Raw genomic sequence first — 19,006 nt, 5'->3', positions numbered from 1 at the left:
TGTATTTTATCTGTATCTTCTATCCTATGAGGAGCAACGCTTTAAAAGAATTGATCTCTGGGATTAATACATGATTTCCATTCTATTGTATTGAATTGAATTGCATTGCATAGTGTAAAACACAATAAGTCACCTCTGAAACGCTGGGTGGCGGTAGTGTCCCCCTGTTAGTGCTGAACCGTCAAAAAAGACCTGCGAAGAAGACGCTGGAGGAGGAAGAAGAAAGTGGAAGAAAGTAGGCAGAGGAGCCGAAGAAGAAGTGGCTAAAAAAACAACACGGACACTCTGTCTGTTAACAAACAAGGTTACACCATTATCTGAGAGGTACATGTGCCATCCAGTTTGTCTATATGCAAAACGCGGAGTACTTTTCCGTTCTAGTGGAGAGGTCCGCTGATAAAAACACGACTTGTGGTGAAAACCCAGAGGAAGGTGTTAATATTAGCTGGTTGAGCTCGCTGCTGCTGTTAGCTCAGAGTAAGCTGTCCGTTAGCTCGAGGCGGTAACAGCCACCGTCGCTTTTATCTCCATTTCATGCCTTATTTAGTCTAAATATTGTCGGGTTGGCCTGCCAGAGGCTATGCTAATTTTAGCTCCCATAATGTCAGTCAGATCTGCTGCTTTGATTGCTTCGTGCTAACGAGCTGCTAACACCAGCCGATGTCCAAATCCATAAAAGCTGCTTTTTTTTCATATTAAACAATAGATGACCCTGGCCGGTCTCGCCTCGACCGAGCTGTTTGTTGCTCTTTGTCTGTCACTGAAGATTTAAGTTGGGTTTACCTTCGAATCGAGACACAGTTCGTTTGGCTTTTGGGCTAACTGAATTAGCAAACAAAACACGAGTATATCAGAATCTCGTGTTTGTTGCATAATAAAGCATGGGCGTCTGTTGAATTCAGCTCATCATATGACACATGAAATCACACAGATTCAATTGCACGCTGCTGGTGTACCCCATTTTCTGTAAACGCGATCAAATCAGGCGATGCCTTTATTTATTTGGGAGGGATGCGTGTTGTATTAAGGATTTTGATAATTGTAAATGTGCAACTTGCTGCTTTTACACTGGTTATATTAAGTTATGTGTACCTTTTATCTGATCTTAAGGCTAAATTATTTGCATTTGTGTAAAATGTTTATTCCAACTGTTAAACTGAATGTGCATAGCTACAATAGGCTGTACTGTTATCATATTTACATTTGGTGGCTCTAGTCAAACACTATAAAATGGCCACAGCAGCTTTAATGTGCAGAGGCTTGCATTAATATGAATTGTTAAAAGTAGAGATGTTTGATGCTGGTCCTGCCTGGTGGGTTCCTGTCTTGCATGTTTTACATCTCATCCTACTTCAACACAAATTAATATCTGGATAAGGTCATCATCAAGTCTAAGAACGCCCCAAAAAAGAGACCCAATCACATGCAGGTGGAAAACATTTCAAATATGCAGGACAGGGGCCCTCCAGGACCATCGTTTAACACTCATGGTCTAAAAGCTGTCATGGTCTGGGTGTGTTTGACAGTGAGAGAAAACCGAGAACTTCTGAAAGATTTCACACTTTACTGGTACAACCAAGAGGACTGGAAGACGAGTTAGCATCCTGCAAACAATATGATTGTAACTTTGTATAACTGCAGTATAACATAACTTCTTGTATGTGTTTCACTTTGCAGGAGACCCACTTCATCATGTGAGTCATCTGAAACCCCTTGGTACTCTGTAGATGGCTGCTAATGTGTGTGGTCACAGGCTGAACTAAAAAAAAAAAAACCTCCCAGTCTTGTTTTTTCCTGGCTCTGGGCAAGATGCTGCAACAAGGTGTTCACTCAGAAAACCATCTTCAATGAGATTCCAGCTTTACAGCGCTCCAGTCAGACAGCTGTGAGGCACGTGAAGAGATAGAGGCATCGAGAAGGAAATGGATGTCACGGATGCCGACGAGGAGATGCCTGATGGTGTTCCCACCTTAGTTGCCGATGCCAGTCAGTGGGAGGACAGGGAGACCGACGATGACTGCGAGCAGGAGGAGAACACAGCCTTTCTCAAATCTCAGGAATCTCCAAGCACAGCCCCTCACTCAGATGCTGGAACTGGTGAAGCAGACCACTGCGGATCCATGGAGGCCAAAGAGGATGTTGAGGAGGTTTCGGACGGCTTTGACCACAGGCAAGGAGATCTCGAGGACTCGCAGGTTATAAATCAAGAAGAGGACGAAGCTGCAAAGGAGCAGCACATGAATGGGGAGTCTGGCTGGAGGAGCGTGGGAAGTGGAAGGAAGTGCAAGCTGCGGAGTGGCGCGTCGGTTTTAGAGCAGAGTGGTCAAAATGCATTTTCCTCCATGCAAAAGGGCAACATCATGTCAGGCGGTGGTCGGCACAAGCAGACTCGCAGACGCAACCACCACCACCACCAACAGAGCCGGGGCCGCAGGCGAACGGGCAACCAGCTCGTCTTAGCTTTCAAGGAGATGCTGTCGGAGTCCGTGAGCGTCTGGTGCATCTCGTGCATCCACATGATGATTGAGATCATTGTCACGTTGACGCACAACTGCGGGGTTGGAGTGGAGACGGGCATTGTAAAACTCTACACCTTTGGACAGCGTCTCTTTGTAAAGGTCACCGACGTACCAGGAATGAAGGCAGACGCAAGTCGGGTTCTGAATTGGATGAAATGCACGGGAGCAGACATTTGGGCTAAAGTGGTTTGGTCGCTGAAGTGGGTAAAGACGGCTGCCTTATCTTGTTTTGGACTTTTCTGTGTTTTGGTAATTCTGGGGTCCCAGTGGGCGAAGAGCATGCTGGTTCACATTGGAGGAGAGAGGGGGAAACACTGTTGGACGGCGTTTCAGGAGTCCAGAATATGGAAGAGGGTCGCCTCCCTGCTAGACAGAGTCCGAAAGCTTTTCAGGAGAGACGGTCGCGTCCCTCCGTCCACACCCGAGTCACCGGGCCGAGCGGGGAGGGGCCAGCCGGGCCAGGAGCTGGAGAGACTGCTGGCCCTGGCCGAGGTGCCGGAGGACGAGCTGGACCCCTTCACGGTGCTGGGCGTGGAGGTGCACGCCACCGAGACAGAGCTGAAAAAGGCCTACAGACAGTTGGCTGTCCAGGTGTGTGTGAGAATCAAAAGCAGCGTTGCCATTCAGCGCATGACTAATAAATCATTCTGAGTTTCTCCTCTATACCTTTTTTCCCGTATCCCCTCGCTTTCAGGTCCATCCAGACAAGAATAAACACCCACGAGCTGGAGAGGCGTTCAAAGTCCTGAGAGCTGCCTGGGACATCGTCAGTAACCCAGAGACACGGCGAGAGTATGAGCTGTGAGTACAGAAAATATGTCATTACAATAAATAATAAAACTGTGAATGAAGTTTGTGTGTTCAAAAATACATTTATTTCCATTTCTTGTTTATTCTGATGCTGTTCTTTTTCATTTCTTTTACATTTTTCTTACTACTCATAAAATAGTCATGTTTCCCCCAACAGCATTGTGGCAGAAACAAAATTGAGCTGTTTGGGAAATTCTTTGAAGATGATCTGTTGTCAAAATGTTGTGGTGAATTTATCTCCTTGTGTCAGCAAATGGTTTGTTTCCTTCCCGAACAGGAAGCGAATGGCAGCGACCGAGCTGTCAAAGTCCATGAACGAGTTTCTCACTAAACTTCAGGACGATCTGAAGGAAGCCATGAACACCATGATGTGCACCAAGTGTGAGGGGAAGCACAAGTAAGTCGCTGGACGCTCATCATCATCATCATCATCATCATCATCTGTTCAGCATTAGTGTATTAGGACTTCATTGTACCTGCATTTCCCTTGTGACGTGTGTGTGCGCGCGCAGACGGTTTGAGATGGACCGAGAACCTGCTGAAGCTCGGTTCTGTGCTGAGTGCAATCGCTGCCACAGTGCGGAGGAGGGGGACCTTTGGGCCGAGTCCAGCATGTTGGGTCTACGAATCACATACTTTGCTTGTATGGATGGAAAGGTGTATGACATTACAGGTGAGGATCCGCTGTTCGCCGTGGCTCACTCATCATTAATAAACCAAGAGAGGCAAAGCAGAACATTGATCCGCTGTGCCGCTGTCGTGTTTCAGAGTGGGCCGGTTGCCAAAGAATAGGGATTTCTCCTGACACGCACCGCGTCCCGTATCACATCTCCTTTGGTTCTAAGAACAACAGCAACGCTACACGACACAGGTACGTCCCCGCAGGTCCACCAGAGGACAGAAAGGAACCACAGTTATCAGAAATATCAGACCTGCTTCTTTTTGCAATGAAATAATTTTAAACAAATTTTGGATGTTGAATGACAAAATCTTTTTTTCTTCTTTGAAATGCGTACATGTGTGGTCTGCTGTTATTTGGTATTGGAGAAGTGTTGTTTGTTTTTGGATGAAACCATCAAAAACTTCAATTAATTAACAGAATATTACATTTTTTAAAAGTTATACAGAGTTTTAAACTACAGTACCATCATACACCGAATCAGCCCGATCCTTGTGCTTTCATGCAGCGGTCATATAGCGATTTCTAAACACAGAGACGTTGATTTCATTGTGACTTTTCCTCACAAACTCTGACTGCTCTGATGTTCTCCTGCAGAACGCCCTCAGAGCACGCCACAGGTCCCACCAACCCCGCCGACTTGCAGGACTTCTTCAACCGGATCTTCAAGGGCGGTCCTCCGAACGACATGTCTGCCAACGGGAGCTTCTTCCCTCCAGGTGCTCCTCACCATCCCCCGCCCGGCGCCGCCGCTCCCCCGTTCACGCCGCCTCCGGGCCCGACCAGCTTCTACATGCCGGGCGGCCACCGGCCGGAGCCCAGCGAGCCGTGGGCCGAAAGCGGCAAACCGCCCCGGAGGAGGAAGAAGGTCCGGAAACCCTTCCAGAGGTGAAGTCGGTTGACTCAAGTGCTCTGAAACTGCAACACGGGGACGCAATGAAAATCGGCCATGTTTGTCTCTCGCCTGCCTGCTGGCGTGCCAAGGTCTGAAACGTTTTTAGGCTGGTGGAGGTTAAAGGCGCTGTCAGATCAGCCAGAGCAGATGGAGACCAGACGATGATGAAGAACAGGCGGCGAATAAATCCTGAAGTATTGAAAGAGGGGTTGAAGGGATGGTGCTTTACCTCTCATTTCACTTTACGTTTTTTTTTTGTTGTTGTGGGTCTTAATGACGGCTGTAGCCTTGGCATCAAAGCCTTTATGAGGATGCTGTAATGAGACATTTTCCTTTTTCTTTTTTTTTTTTGTCTCCATAATTTCCTGCCAAATCCTTCATTGCATGAGTTACTCACCTGCATTTTTAACACATTCGCTCTCTCACTTTTGTCGATGGGGTTTCATAGCGAGGGGCTCCAGGCAGAGCGGTAGCTGAGGAGAAGGTTTCGAGTCGGTGGGACTGTGAGTCGTGGATCGCCGTCACTGAGAAGTGAAGGTCTGGGCAGCGTCCACGGGCCAGTGGCAGTTAGATCTGTTTCTGGATTCGCGTCTCTCCCATCACATTTCAAGAGAGAGTCTAAAGGAGCCAAACCGAACATCCGAAACAACAAACAACTTTACTTGGTATTTTCTGAAAAGCAGAGCAGGTTTTTAACCCACAGCAATTTAAAGGCAGTGCTTCATACTGAATTATTAAAAGACACGATTTTGTGCTGATATAAAACGGCCCGTTGCAGTGGCTTCAGTGGACAGGGTGTGTGGCTTTATGGCTTAAGTTAATAATTTTGGACTGAAAACGATCCTGATTTATCAGCCGTGCCGTCAGGAAAATTACCTTGTCGATTAGTTTGTTTTTCCTGTCAAAATTAAAATTACAAATTAAACATAAGGCACTGTATTCACTCTGTAAGTTTTAAAAGACGCCCTCCAAACATCAGTTTGAGTTTGCGCGGCTCTGCATTGTGCCACCGCGACGCAACGGACTGACATGATCAGGCAGCTACTGAAAGAAATTTATTCCATTTTTTTTTTTTTTTTTGAGTTCGTATTTAATGAAGGTTGTTCAGTGCCATCTTATTTCATTCGAGGACTTTCGAAGCAGATTAAGCTGCTGACCGAATCCAAACACTTACTTTCTCTTGAACTCGGCATTGACGACACCCGAACACCGATGGCCGGTCGTGTCCGGTTGGCGACACTTTAACGCTCGTAGCTTAATCGAAGAGAACAGATTTGTTTTTGTTTACACCTGACATGAAGATTGTGAGACTGTAGTGATATGGCAATTATCTGAGATAAGGCATTTTGATGAATCTTTTTATATTGTCAGCCGGTAACGATGCGTGCGACGTCCATTGTTGTGTTTTCCCTCTTCTTTTGTGTTAATTTGCACACCCACCACTGTAATGGCATCAGAGGGAGGCTTGAACAGTCATCTGTGATTTAGCTGAACCAGACTCCTCCAGCTGCAGCTGAGTAGGAGGTGTAGCTCGCGACGCTAACAGCTTCACTCGCAAATGGAGAATTTTTTTTTGTTGTTGTTGTTGTTTGTTTTATGAAGTCTGAATGTTAAATGAGTGACATTTTTTTGAACAGCACCATTCGATTGCACAACCATTACTACTATTGCTTTGAGATGATATATGGGAACAGTTTGATGGGATTGCGGTGCATGGCGTGTTTTGTCTGGATGCTTTACGAGGAGCCCCTGCCGCAGAGCGCTGCTCGAGTTGATTTCAGGACAGGACAGCAGGTTTGCCATTTCTCTCTTCATGTGTCAAATAGTTTCTAATTCTTCATGTTTCTCCAGTTTCCCTGATGAGGAATGATGTTTTGACAGAGACGTGCTCTTTTCTCTAAAATAAGATATTAAATATGTTCAAGTTTAGCGAAATCTGATCAGTTTTTCTACCTGAGCGGGATAGAATTTTGAGCTTGAAGGTTGGATTTTTCCACATTGCTTCCTACTTTTAAAATCTCTTAACATACCATCTTTTCACGAATGTTATGGAACTCTTAAAAAAAAAAAAAAAATCCATTCATCCTCATCAGGCGTGTTGGAGCAGGTGGACTGCAGGACTGTGGCCCTCCACCTGGATTGAACCAGAAGCGGTCCTGGAGGGCAGCCGTCCTGCGTTTTCCACTTTGCCCTGCTCTGACACATCTGAATCTTTTTATAGGTCATCATAAAGCTCTTCAGAAAGCTTGATAAAAGCTTTTAGAACCTGTTGTGCTGGAGGAGAGCAATATCAGAAAGGTGTGAGCCTCTACCTCTCATAGCTGGAAACTTTGGAGTCGTGTCACACGTTTAGCCGCTTCTTATCAGGCCGTCTTTAGAGCTTGATAAGTTTCAGGTGTCTTAAGAGCAAAGACAGAGCAGAAAATTCAGGATAGCTGCCGCCCAGGAGCAGGATCTGATACCTCTGCCCCAGGAGAATTCCACCCACAATGCTCCTCTGCATCAGGCCTCCTCTTGGAAACTGGACTCATCTGTGACCATGTTATCAAACATCACATGGCGCTCTCCACATGTCACCCTTGACTCGAGAACATGCAGCTCTGCATGTCAAACAGGTTCAAGAAGTCAAAGAATGAGCCAACACGCTGGATTTATTTTCGTTTGGATTCTTTCAAAGTTTTCAACAGAATATGCAGAATTGTTGCAAAAAAAATAAAAATATCAGACAATCATCAGGGTTTTTTGTAGGGAATCAAAGGAGGTGAGTTCCCTGGCTGGCAAACAGTTAAAAAATCTATCACTGTTTGGTTTCTTTTCCCCTGCTTTCTCTGGTTTTTCAAAATAAAGATGATTTCCTATATGCACAATGTTTCCAGTTTTTCTGCTCATTATGCACACAGTCTCTACAGCGTTACACAGGTCAACGTCACAAACGTCTCGATAAGAATCTGTTGCAGTGCTTCAGAGACACCTACAAAACCACCGGAGCCAAATCTATGAAACTGGCTTAATAGTTAATTTTCCTGTAAACGTCCATGTCACCGTTTTACCTCATATGGCTTTTCCACTCTCTGACCTTTTAACTAACGGCGCCGCGGCCGCGAAGACGGGACGGGGCCCGCAAATCCCTCGGCTCCTTACAAGGAGATGTTTCAGAGAGGTGCAGATTCCTTCATGTGACTCACTGGAGACCCTGACATGTTGGAAAATGTGGGATATCACCTTCATAATCGCGGCTTAAACAAACCCGTTGATCGGTCAGAAGCCGCCTTGTGCCGCAGTTTCCCCTCTGAGGAGTAAAGTGTTGGTCAGCTGTCCAGCAGCACTAAATAATCCTCGACTTGCAGCACAGAGACAAATTGTTGAAATTCTGAGCAGGTCTGTGGTAAACTTGCATTCACAAATGTTTCACATGCCAGGAGGGAGCGACAAAGTGGATAACCTGGAGGGAGGATCAAGAGGGGCTCTGTCTGGACGATTTCACTTTCCAAAACAAACTTTTTCCCCCAGAATTACTAAAATAAACAAGTTCTCATGTTGAGACTAAGCATGAGCTCCACACACGCTCCTTTATACATTTGTTGCACAGACATATGCTTTTCTATGCATTATACTATTTCTATAAAGTTGTGTATTCATACAAAGCTTCACTTCAGTGAGTTAAAATGTTGAAGAAACTTTGGGGATTAATGGGAGGTGGACAGATTCCCACTTTCCAACAGAAATAAAGCGTAGAAACAGTCACGCTGTTATCTGACCACTGGAAAAGTGGCCGGTTTCAGAGAGCTCCCACACACATTTATTATGACGTGAAACAGATTTGCGGTTTGTATCTGCAAAGCTGTGAAGGAGCGACTCCGGTTGTTGAAAAGTAAATGTAGTGTGAACACAGATTCTATCTCCTGAGCTTCGTTTCATTCCCCTCTCTCGGTTTATGACGAGCCTGCTCGCCTCTGTTCTGGACTCTTGACAGCGGCAGTACAGGAGGCCGTCATGCCGTTTATGTGAACCTGGGAAATGGGACCGACCCAGCTTGGTAAAGATCTCACCTCCCATACACACCAACAGAGAGCAGGGTCAGCTTGCAAAAGGTTTAAATATGCAATTTATTCTAGTGGCGCTCCAGAATATGAAAATATACTTCAATGTCAGCATAATAGGTCCCTAGTTACTGTCGACTCGTCAGCCTTCTGTTTTGTTGCGTAAACATTTATATCTTGATTTGCATTTGGAATGAATCCTACAAACCTGAGCTTTGGATAAACTTGCAAAGTGCTCCTCTTCATAGCTAATAAATCTGGTATGCAGAAACAAACAGCTCTTAAACACGAGACAATACCTGCAGTGGTGATGTGGGTCACGTCTAATGTTCACGCTGCAATCTGCAAACTTGTTCATACATGTGGTTAAAAATAAAACAATAGTAATCAGGATTAACGTATTCCGCTCCTCTTTGTCCACTAAAATAGAAAACATGATTATGATGGCATAGCAATGATGAAAGCTTCAGACTGAGCCTCTGGTGTCTACAGCTTGCCTTTCAGCACGCCGAGGACACTGCCGAGCTGGGAAGAGTCTCGATAGGCCACCAGGCCGCCCCGGTTGGCCCAGCGGTCGGCTCCTTTGCACTCGGTGGCGGGCTGGTGGTAGGTCAGTTCGGTCCGGCGATCCTGCGCTCCACAGGTGGACTGGAGAGTCCTTGTCAGGTCCGCCACCCCGCCCCCGAGAGCTCGGAGCAGGGCGTGGGGAGCGCAGGAGTCCCACTTGAAGGTGCTTCCCTCCGAGAGCACGTAAACGTCAGTCAGGCCCAGAATGACACACAGGATCTTGTAGCCGGCTCCGGAGGCGTACACCAGCTTGTCGGCGCCGCACAGCGAGGTCAGGGCCTCCTTCACCACCTGCTTCTCGCTGGAGCTCAGGACCACCGACAGTCCTCGCTGTCCTTCAGCTCCACCTTTCGGCGGCGAAATCGAGCAGATGTTGGTGCCGCCGTAGGAGACGCCCCAGAAATGTTTGCCTTTCCAGCTGAGATTGTGACACAAATCAGATGAGAGACAAGAATTTTAGTTCAGGGGAGACAACTACTAAAAACACACTCAATGTCACTCCAACATCTGCAGTCGTCAGTGAGCCCACCACTGTGTGTGTGTCCAGATGGAATAAACAATTTATTAGCCTTCCAGCACCGGGATGTCTATGTTCTCCAAACACACTTTATGAACAGATATGAAGAGTATCTCTACGCCCGTTAGTGTTCTTCTTCGAACTGAATGCTGTAAAGCATCTTCAACATTACTGTGAGCAGAAACTGAAGAGAACACAATAGAATTTAAGGTCTATACTGCTCCTCTGCAGGAACAGACTTTCCAGTCTCTCCATGAAACTTCACTGCAAGTTTTTTTTTTTTTAAAGTTATTCTGATGTTTGATTTGTAAGAAATACAGTCAGCTTGACCAACGTAGCAGCATTTCTCTTGTTCTATTAAGCTATCCATGAAGCGAATGCTGCTGCAGCTTAGACTGAGACTCTACTGTCAAAATGTCTGTTTTGTTAATTCAGCAGGCTTTAATACTGAAAGAAAACATCCCTTTACGATAAGCGGCAGGAAATGTTTGATTTACATCTCATTTAGTGACGCTTGGGCATGAAAGAGGAAGTCGGACGTGGGTGAACAGATTTGCTTACCCTCCACCTGCTGGGTCTTTGTGGTTGAAAGGCTGGTTGATGACGCCCATGACGGGCTCGCCTGTGCTGCGGAGATAAACCCCGATCAGAACCAGGGCGCAGTGGAGACCCGACGGTGACAGGTGGCCCTCCTCCAGCACCTCCTCTCGACCCTCAATGTATTGGCTAGTGGCGTCTTGATGAAAGAAAGATAATTGCACACCATGAGCTCTAAAATTCACATTTGATTTTGCTGCAATGTCTGCAACGTGTCTGAATGAGGGTCCTGCTGGTCGCTGACCTATGGGGTCGATCCAGATGCCGAGCTCAGACGGGCTCAGGGGGACCGACAGTCCGTCCGTGTTGGACTGGATGGACGCCGGGTCTCGGTGGATGGCTCCGGCCAGCAGAGACGCCGCCGTGCGGTCACCGTCCAGCACCGAGGCCAGCAGAGCGGCGGTCTCCTCCTCCGTGGAGCACACGGTGACGATCACGCTCTCTCCTGGGGACACAGAGCTGGTCAGGCCTCTGCCACTCAGCAACACACACGTTTTATAGACTTCAAAACATTAAAGTGTATCTTTACACCTCGTTGGTCTACCTACTGGAATGATGTGATGTAGCACATTTTAATACAGGCATTTACACATTGTGAATGAAAAAGTACTACAATAGAAGGAAAAAACCTGGTATCGCTCTCATTTCAGCAGTATTGTGTGGAACTGCTTTCTAAGTAGTTGTTGAACAGAGATTTATACTGGTCTACTGTCAATAACCACATTCTGCAACAACGTTGTCACATTAACAGTAGAATTCAACCATCACAATATTTATCTATCAAGGCGTTGCAAATTATACCACTTCTAATATGAATAACACAAAATTATATGTTCAACCATATTTTGTTAGATTCTGAGCAGCCAATCTAACTTACAGTCAGGCAATAAATATTGACATTTTCAGCATTGCAGCTCTGTTCACAAAGGATCGAACGTGAAACAGTCAATATGGTTTATGTGCAGACATTCAACCATGTTTAATCTATAAATACCTCCAATCTAAAGCCAGAACTTAAGCATTTCAGCAGTGTTGGGATGATTCTCATCAAAATAACGCCCAGATTAACTAAAATATCAATAAAAAGCACAAACTACCAGAGATTAGTAGCATAACTGTCCAATCACAAATTGGATTTGTTTCCTTTTGTAACATGAAACATTTATATAACCCACAATTACAATGAAAACACAAAAAGGTTTACAAGTGTTACTATATATATATATATATATATATATATATATATATATATATATATACACACACACATATACACACATACACATACATGCACACACACACACATATATATATTATTCATTCCTAACCAACGAAGATCTCAAAAGACAATAATTTACTACTCTGTCACACCACCCAGTATCAACTTCTCTTCAGTTTTCATGTGCCCCATCTCAGATTTTATTTCTTGTAAATCTAAAATATATTCTTATTTTGCGCAATTATTTTCAAAAAGTATCTTGTTTAATTTTTTTTTAATCCATTGTGCTTTTAATAATTATGAACCTGGCTACATATTTCATTGTACAAGACTTAAAATGAGTATAATTACACAGCTGAGTCAGTTACAATCTGTCAAAGTGCATTTATATCTGGATAAGTCTGCTCCCTGTTGCCTCCTCTGGAGTCCACAAGAGAAACTGCGACAAGCAGCTTTAATGTTGGGATGTGCGTAGATGCATGGTCAAAAATAGAGAGCACATGACTTATGAAAGTGGTTCAGAACAAGTCGACTTTTGGGAAATCATCTGACCACAAATGTGGTGTGTTTACTGTAATCAAGCAGCTGATTACCGAGCCCATTTTCAAACTTGTTCGACTCCTCTCCGTGAATGAAGCCGGCCATTTCAGGAAACTGCAAAAAGAAAGAAGACAACATTAAAATCAAACGCTTGCTCCATATTGCGTTCATCCTCACCCTCTGCGTTCCTACCTGGACGCCAACGTCGTGCCGGATCATCTCTTGAATCACCACGTCGGCGAGCGTCTTGAAGTCCTGGACGAACTTCTTGTTCTTGTCGTCCCCGGTCTTCTCTTGAACCAGCAGCTGAAAGAGGGGAGCTTCCTGCCTGCACACCCGGGCCACGTTCGCAGCTTTCTCAGCCACCCGGAGCAGCAGCCTCAGCAGATCAGCCATGCCTGCGCAGAAGAAAGAGCAGGAGAGCGTCTATAGATGGAAAGTTCTGCGTGTGAGAAAGAACAAGAGAGCGAGTGAGAGAGAGATGAAGGAGGTCAATCTTTCACACACGGAGCTAATTATAGCCTCAAAATGAAAACAGGGCATTTCTGAAAAAAAGCAGAGTGTGATGGAGGAGATGTGGCTTCAGGGCTTTGTGTGTAAATATTTTCTCTGGCGGAGGCACGTCCAGGTCACAGACCTTTCTAAACTGTGTGTGCAGGAGGCACAACTTCCTTAATGGAGTCACAGAGGATTAAACAAAACATGCTTACACAGTGGATTTACATATTTGCAGTGACTGAAATATTTACAAATTCTTGGAAAACAAAAGGACCAACAGGGCTCTAAAAATACTGGTGTAGTGATGAAGTGAGCATTATGTGAGCATGAAGTAACAAGTGAGTGCCACCTACACACTCTTCAGGGCTTGTAGTAGTAATAAAACTGCATTACAGCCCCTGCAATGGACACACCTTTTCAAGAAACATGACTAACATTTTTAAATATGGTTTGAACCTGCAGGCATCATTCTGCTCTATGATCTGTATGGTATGTGTTGGATGAGCTTCAGCTCAGCATTCCTGTGGTTAGATAATGCAGCAAATGAATTTAAGCGGGGAAGAGAAAAAAAAAAACTAGGGCGAAATGACTAAAACCTTACCAAATCCAGGTTACACACACCCCTTATTTTCCCCTCGTCCGTCACTCTCTGCAGCCGCGCTCTGCCGTCAAACGAGCCGTCGGGAACGCGGATAATTTCAGTGACAGGAAGGTGCGAGAGGACGCCGACTTTCAGTAAAACGGCGGCGTTACGGCTCTTAATTAAAGCTCCGGGTTCTTTACGTCAGCGTGAGTTTCCTCTCGGTAGGAAGGGCGGCCGCTCCTCTCACGTAGAGGACTGTAAATACAAGGTTCGGCCGAATGCGCAGCCGCGCGGGCGGACGCACGGCTGGGCTTGATCAAGGAGCGGACAACCCGGAAACAGTGCGCGGTGCGTTCAAGAGCAACTCTGAAATGTGAGGAAGCAACAACATCGCACCTTTTCAACACTTATATAGTCCCCCCATACCCTTATATTTAACAGCAAATATTTAATGAAATACTTAATTAATTTACACACAACCGGTGTTCTCTTACATTGTTTGAAATGACACAACTCCATTTCAGTGGGACAATATTTAAAAATTCCTAAAAACCCAAAGTACATTCATATGTAAATCTCTTTCATATCAGCTTCACAGGCATTATATCAGGTGATAAATTCAAGATATTCTGCCATCTCTTAATAATCACTAGTTAATTGTGAAGGTATAAGGCAGTGGCTGTAAAAACTGGACAACAGAAAACAAAGTGGCATTCTGCAACTAGTTTAGGTTAATCCTCAGAATTTGATTAAATTACTGTGTGCACAGCCAAAATTCAGAGGTTTTGCATATTGCAGTCTCCTAGATGCTAGTAACACGACATAAAAAAAACCCATAGAGTAAAAATATAAATTAGTTCTTTACTTTGATGATGTACCTGCAATAGAACAAAAACAAAGTGCATAATACACAAAATGCATGGCATACGAAAACAATCTCAAAACTTATCTGATGTACTTAGCTAAAGTGACTTTTTAAAGAAATAACTTTCAGATGTCATCATCTACTTTGTCAACTCCTATATTGATACCACAGTTATGAAATTATTACACTGATATTGGAATCATAATGTGATACTAGAGCTGTTCTGCTCTCTGAGATGTAATAACTGACCCTTCAGCTCGAGGGAGGAAATGAATATCAAAAATTAATTTAAATTGTAGGTTTTTAACACTTCCTCAAAATGTGAAGTCTTTAACACCTTTGAGCTAGTTTATGACTTTGGACAGCAACTGTTTGATCAACATCTTGAGATGTGTGATGCGTGGGCCACTTTTTAGTGACAAACCTACTGTTTTCAGCCATGATGTGTGAATGTCAGCAAGTCTTGCTTTCTTGGCATGAGAGGTGTCGAGTCACTGAAGTGAAAGAGCACTTTTAAGCAGTGCTGGGCACGTTACTTTTCAAAGCTAATTAGTTATAGTTACTAGTTAATTCTTCAAAAAAGTTACTGAGTTAGTAACTAAGTTACAATATTTTAAAAGTAACTCATCACGAGGCAAAATAACTATTGCCTCACAAAAAAAACATGTTTAAATATGTTAAAGAATTTGGATCCCCTTTTATTAAGAACATTAAGATGCATGTTCACTTTTTTATTAGAAAACTGAATATATTATTAATAAAATAAATGGACACCTAACAGAATACATTACAAACAGTTATTACTGCAAACATCAATCTAAATAATTCCAATCTTACTGTGTCACCACTAAAATTTGATTTGTAGATTTAGATAGCAGCACAAGATGCATGTCAAAATATGTCTGTGCTTCCATTTAAAAACTGCATTTGAATGATCAGGGCTCTATGGCTGTAATTCTGCCGCGTCACATGATGCACTTTGCACCAATGGTTCCTTCTTTCTGTACAATAAACTTGACGCTGACTTGGCTCAGCTTGACTCCAGCGGAGAGAAAAACCAAGCTGAGAGTCATGAAACCCTGCTTCATATTATTGTCAGCAATGGTAAAGCCATTGTAACTCTGGGAAAAGTAATTAGTTAGTTACATTAGTCATTAAAAATAGTCCCGCCCTTAGTAACGCCGTTACTCTCATCACTGGCCTTGACATTTTAAATGAGGAGTTGGCAACAATGTATTGGTTTTAAAGTATCTTTTTTAGTTTTTTGCAAAATATAATAAAGTGCATGATATTAAATTTAATTAATGAGCATTTAAAATCCCACCCCAATCCTCTTCTTTACCTATTTTATAATAGTGTTTAAATTGGGATCATGAAGTTTTTAGCCAAAATCTCAGCCATTTTCCAGACCTCTGCATCTGCACAGCTGCAGTGGCTCTTTAGCAATCATGCTTGAAACCATACAGGCCCTTTGCAAAAAAAATTTGAATATCATGGAAAAGTTATTTACAGAATTCCATTCAAAAAGTTAAAGTTTCATAGGTTATAAATTCATGGCCCACAATTCAAATGATTTCAAGTATTTGTTTATTTTGACATAATTTGGGCTTCCAGCTCGTAAAACCCACAAAAACAGGAATTCAAAAAAATGATTACTGTGGAGAAATCACCCCAAATTTTGCAGGGTAAGAAGTTTTCTTTTTGAAAGTGTCCAGATCAATATGGAAAAGACTGCAGACTTGACAACTGGCCAGAAGACCATCATTTATACTCTCCGCAGGATGGGTAAGCCACAAAAGGTGATAGGCTGGCTTTTCAGAGTGCTGTGTCCAAGTACATTAATGGGAAGTCAAGTGGAAGGGCAAAATGTGGCAGGGAAGATGAAGGAATACTTGAAAGTGTTTGATGTGTGGGCCCTGAATCTTTTACTTTTTGAAAGTAATTGGGGAAATTAATAAACTTTTCCATGATATTCTCATTTGTTGGAAAGGGTCTATATATTGGTTAGTAGAGATCAGTCATGACCATCCTAAGTAGCTTTTCTTGTGCAGAGAAACTGAGACTGTGAATACATAGAAATAAAGAAAAATTTAAATGAAACCTATTCTATCAGTTCACTCATATTGTATAACCTCTTTAGTGTTATGTTGTGCACATTAAATCATGAACATTCTTTGGCTTTTCATGCGTTTCATATCTTCCAAGTAGCAGAGTGGCTTGTAACCTTTTAGCATTCTAAACTGTGATTTCTAATGTTCTGTACAAAACTTAAGTCTAATGTGTCAGCACATTCTCAAACTCAAATTACCTCCACAACCATTTGTCATGGCGCACACACACACACACCAAATGACACATTTTAAAAGCAAATTGTTGTTGTCAGCACTGACCACTGATGTCCATTAACCATCCATTATACAGTTCTTGATAGATGAGCAGCCTTCGTGCGGTTGATCAATACAGTTTAATGTTGGCTGTAACTTGGGCGAGGCGTACGGCTGTCTGCTGGCTGAGCCTTCAGTCATACTTGGGATCCTCATAAGACAAAGACGGTTCAGCAAATGGAGGTAAGAACAATACATTTTTTCTGATTCTTCCGACAAAATACATTTTTTATTTCATGAAGCAGTAACAGATGGATGCATACAGATTATACACAGAATGAAAACAGAGAGATACAATGTTATCTAGATGAAAGCATCGGTTTGGGAGTAAATCATGAGAGGAAACTGATCAAAACTGTTTGTGACAGGCTTCAAAGAACCATACGTCTGACCTGGAGAGTGGCATGGTCACGATCATTCAAGTTTTCCATAAATACTCGGGTCACAAGTGCAAGCTGAAGAAGGCAGAGCTGAAAGAGCTGATCAACAACGAGATGAGTCATTTCATTATGGTAAGATATTTAAGTAAAAGCTTTGTTTTTGTGGCGGCACATTACTTGGATAATAACTGTCAGGGATTATGGAGACTTATTGAGCTCTTTTGTGTCGATCCAGAGAAAACAATGTAATGCAAAAAGAGAAAACCAACACTGAAAATGATGAATTTTGGATATTAGGGCAATGCTTTATGTAAATACGGTCAAAGTACAGTAGAGAACTCTCCATTTCCCCAGTGTTGCAACGTTTACAGTCCATATCCTGAAAATCTTTTTTTTTTCTGCTTCTTTCAATTTTTCCTCTGAATAGAAAATCCAAGAGAATGAAACTCTCGATGAACTTTTTTCTGATCTGGACCAGAACGGAGACCTGGAGATTGACTTCAAAGAGTTCATCGCCCTCATCGCCATGGTGACCTCAGCGTGCCATGAACTCTTCACCCCAAACCGCGGCAATTAGCCAGCATGTACACCGAGTACTCATACAAAGTTATATCATTGGAAACGAGTCTCTTCCTCTCATTTAAGTGTGACTGAAAACTTACTGGGCCACAGGGTGTCTGAGGTGATTGTGACTATTTCTGACTTCTGAACTGTCATATTTGGACTTGTGAATAAAACAAATATAACCACATGAGACATGTGGAAAGCAGCATATTTAATTGGTGTAAGCAGGTTTACTGTTGAGCACAAAAACACCCGGCTTCAAAATTCAAAGCATGTATTCAGGGGCTGAAGAACATGTTGCTCTGACAGCATCTTTGTGTGGGAGTGAATCATGACGGCGGGTTAGTTGAGGGAGGTTTGATTAAAGCCGTTTGCTGCAGGCCTGAGGGACCTTGAGTCAGAACTATAGAGAGCACCACAGTTACTATCATTCAAGATTTACACCTGCAAATTTGGAAAAAGTGTTACCTGAAGAAAACAGAGCATCTTTGAAAGAGAAAAGTAGCTGAAACATTTTTGGGGGCGTAAGAATTATATTAACTTATCAAACCATTTAAGATCATTTGTGAGTGTAACATTTGCAGCTTCACCTTGTGACCTCGTGTGAATTAAACTACTTTGCTTCTCTGACTTTCCCTCACTTTTGATGGCGTGGATTGCAGTTGGTGATGTGACAATGACAAGTAGCTACCTGTTATAAAGAATCTGAATGTATTGCTGATTGACTGAGATATATACCACATCTTAGAAGGGTGAAAACCTCTCAAATGAGATGAGATGCAACAGATTCACAATCACCTTCTCAGATTGGTTTCCAAAAAATGCAACATCTTTTTCCAAGAATCTTCCTGAGCAGCAGCGTGACCTGCTGGTTGACCTCCATACATAATCCTCACTGCCAGAAAAACATACAACACAAATTAAAAAACTGGAAAACTTCTTTGTATTTTGTGAAATCTGGCAACTTTAAAATGAAATGAAAAGAGAGATAGAGAGAGAGTGCACGTATGAAGGTTAAAGGAAAGTATTAAAGGAAAGTTCATTTATACTCACATTTCTGTGGTTTGATGCTGAAATAGGATTCTCTTGTATGTGGTGAGTAAGGAGGCTCAATCAAGTGACCAGCATCAGGGTAAGACAACCGGGTAAACAGCTGTGATTTCCCAGCAGACTTCAGGATTTCTTCCATCTAATGAGCAATAAATTCATGTTAATATTTCCTCAAGCAGCGCTGCATGGTGGCACAGTGGTGAGAGCTCTCACTTCACAGCAAAAAGATCAAGATCAACAACAGGTTGAATTGTTCTGTATGTGCATGGGTTTCCTAGAGGAACTCAGGTTTTCACTGA

General features: G+C 43.2%; 3 protein-coding genes across 4 annotated transcripts; 2 read left to right on the top strand and 1 right to left on the bottom strand.

The window, feature by feature from the left end:
• Window positions 1-214: 214 nt before the first annotated feature.
• Window positions 215-7,763, top strand: dnajc14 (DnaJ (Hsp40) homolog, subfamily C, member 14). Its single transcript, XM_030091139.1, has 7 exons — window positions 215-324; window positions 1,678-3,110; window positions 3,214-3,320; window positions 3,607-3,726; window positions 3,842-4,002; window positions 4,098-4,200; window positions 4,606-7,763. The coding sequence occupies exons 2-7, from the start codon at window positions 1,923-1,925 to the stop codon at window positions 4,898-4,900; spliced, it is 1,974 nt and encodes a 657-aa protein (XP_029946999.1). The 5' UTR covers window positions 215-324; window positions 1,678-1,922; the 3' UTR covers window positions 4,901-7,763.
• Window positions 7,764-8,990: 1,227 nt separating this feature from the next.
• Window positions 8,991-13,749, bottom strand: inpp1 (inositol polyphosphate-1-phosphatase). 2 transcript variants are annotated; one of them, XM_030091144.1, is made up of 6 exons: window positions 13,483-13,749; window positions 12,576-12,825; window positions 12,437-12,497; window positions 10,869-11,069; window positions 10,589-10,763; window positions 8,991-9,928 (listed from the first exon to the last, which is right to left on the bottom strand). In XM_030091144.1, the coding sequence occupies exons 2-6, from the start codon at window positions 12,777-12,779 to the stop codon at window positions 9,430-9,432; spliced, it is 1,140 nt and encodes a 379-aa protein (XP_029947004.1). In that variant the 5' UTR covers window positions 12,780-12,825; window positions 13,483-13,749; the 3' UTR covers window positions 8,991-9,429. The 2 variants fall into 2 exon arrangements, with proteins under 2 accessions (XP_029947004.1, XP_029947003.1); XM_030091143.1 differs by having other exon boundaries at window positions 12,576-12,781.
• A 3,113-nt stretch (window positions 13,750-16,862) lies between these two features.
• Window positions 16,863-18,249, top strand: LOC115388186 (protein S100-B-like). Its single transcript, XM_030091147.1, has 3 exons — window positions 16,863-16,896; window positions 17,082-17,225; window positions 17,521-18,249. The coding sequence occupies exons 1-3, from the start codon at window positions 16,891-16,893 to the stop codon at window positions 17,668-17,670; spliced, it is 300 nt and encodes a 99-aa protein (XP_029947007.1). The 5' UTR covers window positions 16,863-16,890; the 3' UTR covers window positions 17,671-18,249.
• The last annotated feature ends 757 nt before the right edge of the window (window positions 18,250-19,006 follow it).

The sequence above is a fragment of the Salarias fasciatus genome, chromosome 5 (assembly GCF_902148845.1).
Source record: "Salarias fasciatus chromosome 5, fSalaFa1.1, whole genome shotgun sequence".
In the NCBI taxonomy this organism is placed as follows: domain Eukaryota; kingdom Metazoa; phylum Chordata; class Actinopteri; order Blenniiformes; family Blenniidae; genus Salarias; species Salarias fasciatus.
Note: the sequence above shows the minus strand (reverse complement) of the source record. Positions and strands in the feature narration are given on the sequence as shown.

What these genes read in the sequence shown, in the direction of transcription:
- dnajc14 (XM_030091139.1), top strand. Translation starts at nt 1,923, where the DNA reads ATGGATGTCACGGATGCCGACGAGGAGATGCCTGATGGTGTTCCCACC. An exon ending in ACAGACAGTTGGCTGTCCAG is followed by an intron (nt 3,111 to 3,213) that starts GTGTGTGTGAGA and finishes CCTCGCTTTCAG; the next exon opens with GTCCATCCAGACAAGAATAA. An exon ending in AAGTGTGAGGGGAAGCACAA is followed by an intron (nt 3,727 to 3,841) that starts GTAAGTCGCTGG and finishes GTGCGCGCGCAG; the next exon opens with ACGGTTTGAGATGGACCGAG.
- LOC115388186 (XM_030091147.1), top strand. An exon ending in AGATGAGTCATTTCATTATG is followed by an intron (nt 17,226 to 17,520) that starts GTAAGATATTTA and finishes TCCTCTGAATAG; the next exon opens with AAAATCCAAGAGAATGAAAC.
- inpp1 (XM_030091144.1), bottom strand. Translation starts at nt 12,779, where the DNA reads ATGGCTGATCTGCTGAGGCTGCTGCTCCGGGTGGCTGAGAAAGCTGCG. An exon ending in CATCTGGATCGACCCCATAG is followed by an intron (nt 10,764 to 10,868) that starts GTCAGCGACCAG and finishes TCTTTCATCAAG; the next exon opens with ACGCCACTAGCCAATACATT. An exon ending in AAAGACCCAGCAGGTGGAGG is followed by an intron (nt 9,929 to 10,588) that starts GTAAGCAAATCT and finishes TCACAATCTCAG; the next exon opens with CTGGAAAGGCAAACATTTCT.